The sequence below is a fragment of the Lipotes vexillifer genome, unplaced genomic scaffold (assembly GCF_000442215.2).
Source record: "Lipotes vexillifer unplaced genomic scaffold, Lipotes_vexillifer_v1.1 scaffold668, whole genome shotgun sequence".
In the NCBI taxonomy this organism is placed as follows: Eukaryota; Metazoa; Chordata; class Mammalia; order Artiodactyla; family Lipotidae; genus Lipotes; species Lipotes vexillifer.
In genome coordinates this window covers 1,493,359-1,503,711 of record NW_006785319.1, presented here as the reverse complement: position 1 = coordinate 1,503,711, position 10,353 = coordinate 1,493,359, and the positions used below count along the sequence as shown (strand labels likewise).

General features: G+C 42.5%; 1 protein-coding gene across 1 annotated transcript in view; it reads left to right on the top strand.

Moving 5' to 3' along the window:
* The first annotated feature begins 4,738 nt into the window (after window positions 1-4,738).
* The window catches only part of GALNTL6 (polypeptide N-acetylgalactosaminyltransferase like 6), a 1,162,176-nt gene continuing 1,156,561 nt past the window's right edge, over window positions 4,739-10,353 (top strand). The window contains exon 1 of the mRNA XM_007457365.1: window positions 4,739-5,048. Within this exon, the coding sequence (XP_007457427.1) occupies window positions 4,911-5,048 (138 nt within the window). The 5' untranslated portion in view covers window positions 4,739-4,910. The remainder of the gene's footprint in view (window positions 5,049-10,353) is intronic.

Here is a 10,353-nt window from a genome sequence, read left to right as displayed (position 1 = left end):
AAAGAAAATATATTTGAGTAAAGGTATGTTCTGTTGGCAGAGGAAGAAGTATATTTAGAGGTAAATTTGATGACTAAGACTTTAAATACTGTAAAGTAAAGAACTTGTGTAGTTTGAAAATATTTAGGCCCAGAAGGAATAACCTCCTTTTGCTTTTTTTTTTTAGCATTTGTCACTTTTTAATTTGTACCACACTTAATTGCAGACACTTTTTAACTCCTTTCTGGTGCTGAAAACTCTGAGAATGTTCACCTCTATATCCTCTGCCCAACAGCACTTGAATATGTATAGAAATTGACTAGGGGTTTTTGGTGAAGAATGTCAGTGATGATAGAGACTGGGAAATATCACATTTTAATATTTATCTTAGCCCTTATTTCTCTTTATTGTGTCGTGGCAAACGCTGAAATTCCAGAAAAATAAATTGATGAAGATTCCTGTAATATGTGTCTTAATATAATCACACAAAATTAATAGTATAATTTAAATTTACTTTTATTATAATTACTATTATACTATAATTACTATTAAGATAGTCACTTTCCACTTTTCACTGGAGGATCTTTTTTTTCCCAAAAAACTGAGGTAACTTAGCCAAAGGTATACTAATAACAAAGTATCCTAATTGTTTATTCAGAGGGAAAAATTTCAATATTTTTATATTGCAGATATCATTATTGGATAAAATAACAGAATATTTCTCAATTTCTAGACACATTACCTTTATGCTCTAGAGTCTGTGCCTTCTGATAAAAGCTTGGAAAAACTCAGATCTAAATAAACTCAAACCATATTAAGACCCTAGGCAAGACTAGGTATTGTTTCACTGATAAAATTCAACATCACCTCTTAAAAATGTAGATAATATACTATCGTAGGACCTTAAAATCAATTATTTTTAATCTTCTCTTACAACGTTATTATAGCATGTTGTTATATTTATTAACAAATGCTTATTTGTGAATCTATAGTGTTCAGGTAAAAACACAGAGATTGTTGATGACCTTTCTTTGGTTTATGAAACAAGAGACATTCACCAGGCTTATCATTTTCAGATGTAAAGCATTAAACTAATAAATGTGAAAAAAATTGTTAATATGGCAAAATCATGAGCAAATGTTTTTCTTTCAAGTTCAGTTACTACTGACTGCCCCAAATGATCTTCAGCTGACAGTCAGTGTCAAGTGCCAGGCACATGGGGGCGCCATCTGGGCCCAATGTTTTGACCTCGTCAGCCCCCAGCCCCAGGCCACATCTCATAAAGCAGAACCACCTAGCTGAGCCTATTCAAACGCATGGAATCTTGAGAGATAGTCAGATATTTCTTTTAAGTCACCAAATTTTAGAGCAGAGCTTAACTAAAGCAATAGCCTCCTGCATTTTTCAAGGTAGGGCTTAAACCTGGCTCAAGTGGAAGTTAACGCAAAGAGCTGAGCTTAGGCACTTCATTACAGTTGCCTTCCTGTTACATTTTCAACTAGACTGTAAGCTATTCAAGGTCCCAGTTATTGCTTTATTTTTTTTTCCTCCCTGTGTCCCCGTAGGTTTTAACACAGTGCTAGGCACATGGTACTTTGATAACCTGAGGTTGCCAGTTGAGTCATAACAGAATGGAGGAGCAAACGGGGGTGAAAAGGGGGTCTCTGGATATAAGACAAATTTTTAAGATAGAGGATTTTGATTAAATCGATATTAATAACCAATTTGAAAAGAATGTGTTTTATATATATATTTATATTTATATTGGTATTTAATCTGGATTAGCTGAACAAAGGAATTAGCGGTCACTTAGAGGGTTTTTTTTGTTTGTTTGTAAAACCTAAAATATCAATTTTAGTTAGAAGCCTTGTCATCTGTTAGAAATTTAGATGTGGAATCATGAAAGAGGTAATAACCAACTAAAAAAATAAATAAAATGAGGGGTGGGGGAATGATTGTCTAGAGCTACACTGTAAAAGCAGGGGTGAACATAATAATTTGCTGCTTCCAGTCTCTGCCATGTGTTCTGCATGTACTTCCTGTGGGAAGTAACAGTTATACCCATTCACTATAAGTAACCATGTGCTGGGAGTGGGTACTGTTTGCAGGACTGTTTACTAGTGTAACAATAATGAAGCACAATTCAAGTCAGAATCCTGGATTTAGCAACCAGCATGATATGTCTGTTTGTCTGTTTGTCATCAGGATTTGTGTTTTTGTTTGTGTGCTTGTTTGGTTTTGGTATAAAGAAACTGATATTATTTTAAATGTGAGGGATTTTTAATTTTCTAAGTCCAAGGGCAATTTTGAGTTCTTTTAATTGTTAATAACTCTATCTACAAGACAGAAAATATCCAATATACTTAAATAGTCCTCCAAAATCTTTTCCTTCAGGATCCATCATCCCAGCAAACCTGTCCCTGCTATGTTGCTTCCCAGAATTCATAGTTCCATGCTTCAGAATTGCACTTGTTAAAAGAGAAAAAGGTTAAAAAATGCAGGGCATAAAAGGGAGTGTGTGTGTGTGTGTGTGTGTGTGTGTGTGTGTGTGTGTGTGTGGTGGTAGTGAAGAATTAAATCCCTTGCTCTCTAGATTCCAAAGTGGCACTTGTGTAAAATGAAAATGTAACTGGTCTTTATGCAAATGACATATTCAGACATATTTATTAAATGTGTTTATATACTCTTCTGAAATGCAAGTAATTCACGGAAACAAATTTGCAGCACAAAGCTTTATTCATGCAGTCAATAGGTACTGTTCAGATACACTTTAAAATTATAATGTGAGGAGCTGAAAGCATAACTTTACACCCACATACATCTACGTCTTTCTCAAGTGAGACAGGAGAGAGAGGTGGGAGGGAGACGGAGGGGAGGAAGTGCAGGAAAGGAGAGAGGGAGAAAATACCGTTCTGGACCCACCTTCTCATCCCCCCCCCCCAAGCATGTGGGCATCCCATCTAGTTGTAACAAAGAGATGACCGTGGCGTTTGCTTTCGGTTCCGCACAGGCGGACACAGCGCGCGCTGCGTGCGTGTCTGTCGTCTCCTCCAGGTCCCCCTTCCGCCCGGTGTTAGGAGCCCGGGAGCCCCCCCTGCTCCGTGCCAGGCCCGCAGGTCCCTTGGAGACGCGGCCACAGGTTCGTGCGTGTGCGGTCCGGGGCGGTGGTCCATCCCGATGCTGGGGAGAGCATGGAGGCCCTCCTGCCCGAGACGGAGCTCGACCCCGACTCGGCCCGCGGACCGTGGCAGGGGTGTGCGAGGTCAGAGGGACAGGCAGGCCCGCGGCGAGCAGGAGCTCGGCGTGCGGTCGCACGGGCGGGGTGGCACCGCCGATCTCACCCGGCCCGGGCGCTTGCAGCCCCAGGTAAGCCGCCCGGGCTCCGCGGTGTCGCTCCGTTAGCCGCTGCCCGAGAGAGCCCGAGCCTCCGCCCGGCCTCGGCGTCGCGGTCCCCGTCCTCCTCCCGGTTCAACGCGCACCTGGCCGGGCGGCCGGGGAGCCCCCGGGCGGGACCGCCGGGCTCGGTTCGCCTCCGAGCCCGCCGGCACCCCAGAGGAGCCCGCGGAAACACCGCGAGCAGCCGGCACCCTGTCCCTCTGCGTCTCGGGCCTGGCGCCTTCGGGGTGAGGCGAGCGGGGACGCCGGCCTCGCCGCGGGTCCGAGGTCGCGCGAACGACCCCGGCGGAGACAGGAGGTCGCGTAGACGAGAGGCTGGAGTCCCGGTCCCGCGGCGGCATCGCCGTCCTCCGCTTCCCGGAGTCACGGCGGGCTTATATAGGAGCTGGCAGCGGGGGGCTGCCCTCCCCACTCGGCCCGGGCTCCCGCACGTGGCCGGCACAGCCTCGTCCCCGCGCAGGCAGGCGACCAGGCTACGGCGGCGGGAGCAGCGCGCGCCCCTGCCTCCTCGCCCTCCGCGCGCGCGCCCCGCGAGCCCGCTCAGCTCGGGCGCCACCCTCCCTCCGCGGCACGGGGAGCGTGAGAGCATCGTCCTCCAGGTGCGGCGATGCTCCTCGGGGCACGTTCCGTCGCCGGGAGAGGATGGTAACGGGAGCGCCGGGGCGTGAGAGCGTCGCCGAGGAGAGGGAGCGATTGATGGGCAGGGCGCGCACTTGGCGGAGGACAGCAGCCCGGGCGCCGGGCGAGCACAGACGGCGCGGCGCCGCCGCCTCCCGGCCGGACTCCACGGACCTCTGGAGCCTCCCGCCCCGGGGCGCCCGGGGCGCCGAGCCGCTGCCTGGGGACGAGGGTGGTCGGCACCGTGCGTGAGCGCCCGGGAGTTCGCGGACCTCGCTCCAAACAGCACTTCTGCCCCGGACCCCACTTCCCCGCCCGGACCCCCGGGAGCCCGCCAGCACGCTGGCCGCGGAGGGACTTGAACTTGAGTTCAGGTGGGTTATCCCAGGGGGAGCGCAGGAGGAGACGTCCGGGGAAGACGGAAAAGGTGATGTTCAGTGTCAAGAGCGGACCATTTTCTTCCTGCCACTTGCTCGGGCTGAGCCGCTTCCCACGCAGATCTCCTGCTCACCCGCTCCTCGCCAGCCCAGCCCTCCAAACCCCCGTTTTCTTCAGTATCTGGCATGCTATTGACCTTTTCATAACTTATGATTAGTCTCTGAAACGATATTTACTCCGTTGCTCTTTTAGTGGGAGGTCGATAGACTGAATGATTTCCCCAGTCAAGTCATTTACTTCTGAGCCAATAGATGATGCCTTCGTCATAGTTTTCTGGGGGGAAAGTAACTCTGCGTTGCTTCTGCAGACGCCCAACTCCCTCTGAATCGTGCACCTTGGTGCTGAGCACACAGCAAAAGTTTTTAGCTTCCCCTCAGTTTCTGGTGCTTCTCAGGGGAGAGGAAAGGACTTTGGCTTTACACCCAAGAGGCGGTCAGGGAACCATCTCCTTTAACTTTTCTTCTCTGTGATCATTTGCGATGAAGAGGAAACAGAAGAGATTTCTGCAGATGACTTTGTTATTCATGGTGGCTGTAATTTTCCTGCCCAGTATTGGTCTCTGGTCTCTGTACAAGGATAAGCACCTGGTGAAATCGACGGAGCCCGGAGAGCAGCAGGTAAGTGCCGCGCTTACCTGGGAAAGATCCCAGGAGGCTGGTTGAGGCCGGTGAGGTTGCAGCCGCGGCCACAGCTAGCAGGTGTGCGGCATCCTTGGGTTCGCTCCCAAGTCTTTGCAGAGCTGATGTTACAGGACTCCAGACACTTTGGGGTTTAAGCAAGTAGCCGTTTTAAGGTCGCGATCAATGACATGGGAGAAATGCCAAATAAACTAGAAAAGAAGGATGAGAGGCCAAGAGGAAGACATAACCTCTCACCGTTGAGCTTTCGGTTGATTTTTGGCTTGAGGTGCATGAAAAGTAACTAACTGCTTATTTGTGGGATGTGGGAGAGGGCTTGGTACAAGTTCAGCCTCAGGGAATTGTGTTTGCTTCTCACTGAGTTTGCGTGTCTGTATTAAAGTGAATTGGGCCAGTTAAATCGTGAAACTTGTGAAGGGGTTCTCAAAAACCAAGTTACAGTTTTCTATATTTTTGGTTGTAATTTTTGCTTAGCAACAGCTCTTTGCCCTGTGGAAACGAAAAGTCTCTTTCTCCTTCGCTGTTGCTAAGGTGCGGTGGGGAGGTCTTCAGGCAGTTACTAAGGAGGTCGTTCAGTTTCGCAGTCTGGCGATAAGTTTGTTGCTAAACGCTTACCTTCATGTCCAAAACACCACGTAGTGGATACACACACACACACACACACACACACACACACACAATATGCAGTCCCTTAGTGCGTGCATCGCTCATCATATCTTAACATGGATCAAAATAACTATCATTCTTAACAATAAAGCAAAATATCCTTCACAAAATGTTGATGAGATTCAATATTGTTGAATTCTTTGTTTACTAATAAACTAGCTTCTGCGATTAAACTTTTAACAACAGAGTGAAGCCTTCCTCATGATATGGATGTAACGCTTTTTCAGCTGGTCCTGTACATCACCTCGGCATATTAATGATCTTAATTTCAAGGGTCATCACCCACGTACACTATGTACCTTTCGCACACAGAAGGCGTTTAGGTAGCCCAGTTGTGGACGACAGGAATATTGATTTATGGCAATTAAATATTCGTTCTTATACTTAATAAAGTGGAATTTCTTTTTACACAGTGAGTGGTTAGTTGTAAAATACATGGAAATAGTCTGCTTTTTCATTATGACAAGTAGTCCTTACCAGTCTCTAAACTTTAAAGATAAATAGTTGCTTATGGGCTTTGGTGGATTGGAATTCTGAGGGAAAGCGCTGATATGCTTTCGTTTCGTTGTTGACTTCTGTCATCCTTTCTAATAGGGGTATAACTTTGATTTGAAGTATATTCTGTCATTCCAATAAAAAAAGAAGGTGGATACTTTGGATGTGAAACTTTTTTTCCCTATGTAGATCATTTATTTCTCCAACCCTTAAGAGAAAGTGAGATTTTGTTAACATTAGTAGTTAATTATTAAAATTACTATTATTAAGATTTCCATTCCAATATTGATAAAATGACAAAAACAAAATGATTTTCCCTTGAATTTTGCTAATTCAATTAACAGTAGCCATCTGAATTTGCTGGGATAGCTAACATAAAACACTAATTAATCTTATTAATGAGATATTTACAACTTTCCCACCAGCTCTATTGATTTTACGCTTAATGAGAAATCTGTTTGTTCAATGGCATCAAAAAAATAAAGTATGGCAAACCAACTCTCTGGCTTGTTATTATAATCTCTAAAACAGTTTTCTTGTTTCTGGTTCTTTTGTGGTACAAGTGATATTTAATATCAGGTGAAGAATTAGTGGGTGTGAAAGGAATGGAGCAGCAAGAGAGAAGGGGCTGTTTCTCAAAGTTTCATATCTTGTAGAGTAAATAAATAACTGAGATTGATGGGGATCTTGTGGAATTCCAGCTTGAGAGTCCTAGGTAGCAGTTTTAAAACCAAGAATAAACAAAAGGCAGTATGTGCCGTAAAATGAATGTTAGTTGCATACTTCAGTATTTTTTAGCCTAAATAATGATTTTAAAACTAATACTTTCTTACAAATACAAAATAAACTTGAAAAGGTAGAAATCACTTACTGAAAGATAGAATTCATTGTAAAAGAGGAAAAGATCAGATTTCATTGGTTTTATTCTATTATTAAATCTAATTGGAAAGAAAATTAGGATATGTTGACATCATTATACAGGTATTGGATAGTAAGCTAAGTCATATATATATATATATCTGCATATATATGTGGGTGTGTGTATATATATATATGCACTTGACCTAGTAAAAAGTGACTTGCAATGAGGAATTAGGCATTCTTAATATTGTGATGTAGTATTTTGCTAATGTATCTACATTTCAAAGTTAGTAAGTCAGCTAAATACATAAGTTTTCAATTGAAGCATGTAACTTGACTATCGGGTAATGTGTTATTTAAATTTAGTACTTTCTTTTAAAAAGACATTTTCATGGTTAATTGCTAACTGTCCTTCAAAAACCACCTTTTACTATATATTATCGCCAAGTTGTAAAATGCTATGGGAAGGGATAAACGTGCTTATCATTGGCAGTGGTCAGCACTGAAGGAGTCAAAACCAGTCACGTGCCGGAGGAAGAGTCTGGTTTTGCAGCCATTCTGTGGGACAGGGCAGTCCTGGTTCTAAGTGTGGTCCCAGGAGTGAGAAACCTTCACTGTTTTAAACAGTTTAATGTACCATGGCTTGCAGGAAAATACTTCATGGAAATTCAACATAATGGAATGGCTAATGCTTTAAAAATCCTTTTCACTTGTATCTTATCAGAGCACATCACTGATAGTTTGTGTGTCTACTACTCAGTATAAACGGTTTTAGTATATTCTGAGATAAATTAAAGGGAGGTAAAAGAGAAAACAAACATGGATAGACACTGTGTGTATTAATTGTCATGATGTTTAGTATTTCACACATGTTTTTTCAGGTCTTCTATACTATTACAAGTTAATCATTTGTATTTATAGTACTTTCCCACTAAAAGTAATAGGTGTAATAATTCCCATGATATTCAAATATTTGCCCCATCTATGATGCAGCAAAAATATGAAATAAAAACCCCTAAAAGGCTTGTGTTTTCCCCCTCACACAGCCAATGAGGAGCAAAAAAATAGTCATGGTAATGGAATAATTAAGAGGCTAATTTTATGGTTTGGACCCTGCACGATTGGAATCAAGTTGCAGAAATAAATATTCAGCTCTTAAGAATTTTAAGATTTCTATGAAAAATTTATAAAAATTATGATTTTATAAAATATTTTAGAGTTCCTGTTGAGATGTTATTCAATTATCAGTCATAATTGTCATGCTACTTTCAGTTGAGTTATATTTGTTGCTTTTTTGTTGTTATTGGGATGATTTAGGTATCTCCTTTATGTGTTTTAGAAATGTATACATGTATTAAAAATCATCTGTTGATAATGAATTTGATATTTAGCTGAAATGATTACTGTATAGTTATTGTATAGTAATTCCTAATTTCATTCTCTGGTTTCAGCTGCAGTTGAATTGAAGTTACATATTTAGATCTTAATTAAGCTATGCCTTACGATGATAGAGCAAAGCAATATTTTAGAGCAAAACTACTGCATCCAGCATTATTATACCTCTCTTTGTAATCATTTATGCAAGTACAGGTAAATAAAAAGGACCCCCAAACACAATCTTTTCTTAGATACATTAAAGAGATTATTTTTTTAAAGCAGCTGTAAAGTAGTTCAGCAACTAAGTTGAGATGCAACTCAATTCTCAATACGAGTGTGAGAATAATAATTCAAGAATATTCAGAATATGAAGAGGGTTTTGCAATTTTTTTTTTTTTTTTTTTTTTTTTTTTGCGGTACGCGGGCTTCTCACTGCTGTGGCTTCTCCCGTTGCGGAGCACAGGCTCCGGACACGCTGGCCCAGCGGCCATGGCTCACGGGCCCAGCCGCTCCGTGGCATGTGGGATCTTCCCGGACTGGGGCACGAACCCGTGTCCCCTGCATCGGCAGGCGGACTCTCAACCACTGCGCCACCAGGGAAGCCCGGTTTTGCAATTTTTGAAATAAAAACAAGGATCGAAATCCCAGAACTTTAAATCACATGTTTTCAGAATTGGTCAGAATGATTTTAGAAGCTTATGTTTGGCTTGGGTTTTTTACCATATGAAATAAACCAAAAGGCAACACTAGACACCCAAGTCACTTTTAAATTGTAGAACCCTCTTATTTCTTTGTACTTCAGAATTTCTATTTATAAAACAGGGCTAATCAAGCTTGCATGGTAAGTCCTGAGATCACATCTTGGCTGTGGAAAATATTGTGATGTAATATTTTGCTTTTAATCAGATCCACAAGGAAACTGTACTTGACAGATGTGGGGCTTAATTAACCTCCATTATTTAAAAAACAAAACAAAAAACTTTCCTGAGACTCCTCAGCATCTTTGTCCAACTTTTCCAACATCAATCAACACCACACTTGTGAGAGGGAGAATTCATCTTTTTGGCAAGAACTGTTTTCTGTGGCATTTTAAACTTATCTCGTGATGTGAAGATGTCAGATATTTGGAGCCGAGTGTATGCAAACCTTGTCATGCTTTTCTTTGTCACCCTGACCATAAGGCTGCAAGAGTGTCTGTGTTTCTTCTCCAGCAAACATCTTAGATATTGGAAGAGCTAAAAACAGGGGGAAAAAAAAAAAAAAGTAAGGTTTTCATTCCTCCTGCACTCAGGGTGGTGGTATACTGTCAACACACTAGGTGTGAAGTGATGCGTTGGTTTGAGCCATACTGTTCTTAATTAGCTAAGATAAAGGTTTTAAATTAGGGTGCTGGAGGACCTTTTCTTGAATTTATGGAAAATCCGTCCTGACACACTCCAGGATTGCAACACACAGACCCCCATACCAAGTGCCTTAATTATCGGCTGTGACTTAGTGGGTCTGGACATGATTAGTTCACCACCTTGCCCCGTGGGAGACAGCATGGATCAGTATCTTATGTTCACAGTCTGTTAAAAAATGAGATAATTTTTTTTTTCCTCTCTGTTCATTTCTGAACAAGCTGTGCTGAATCAATTAACCTCCTTTACATTTTATTTTTCTATACGAGAAACCAAATCAAGGGTGGAATATATAGGCAGAAGGGTGAGAAAGATCGTTGTTTTAGTGTGTAGAGAAGATAATTGAGTTTCGTGTGTGGAAGTTTTGTCAGGAGTCGCCATGACAACCTGTAAGGAAGTTTGCAATGGCATCTCTCCTTGGAACACTTTATACAAATGAAAGTCAGCTAAGGTGCACCCAGGATAATCTGAAAGAGGGGGAAAGA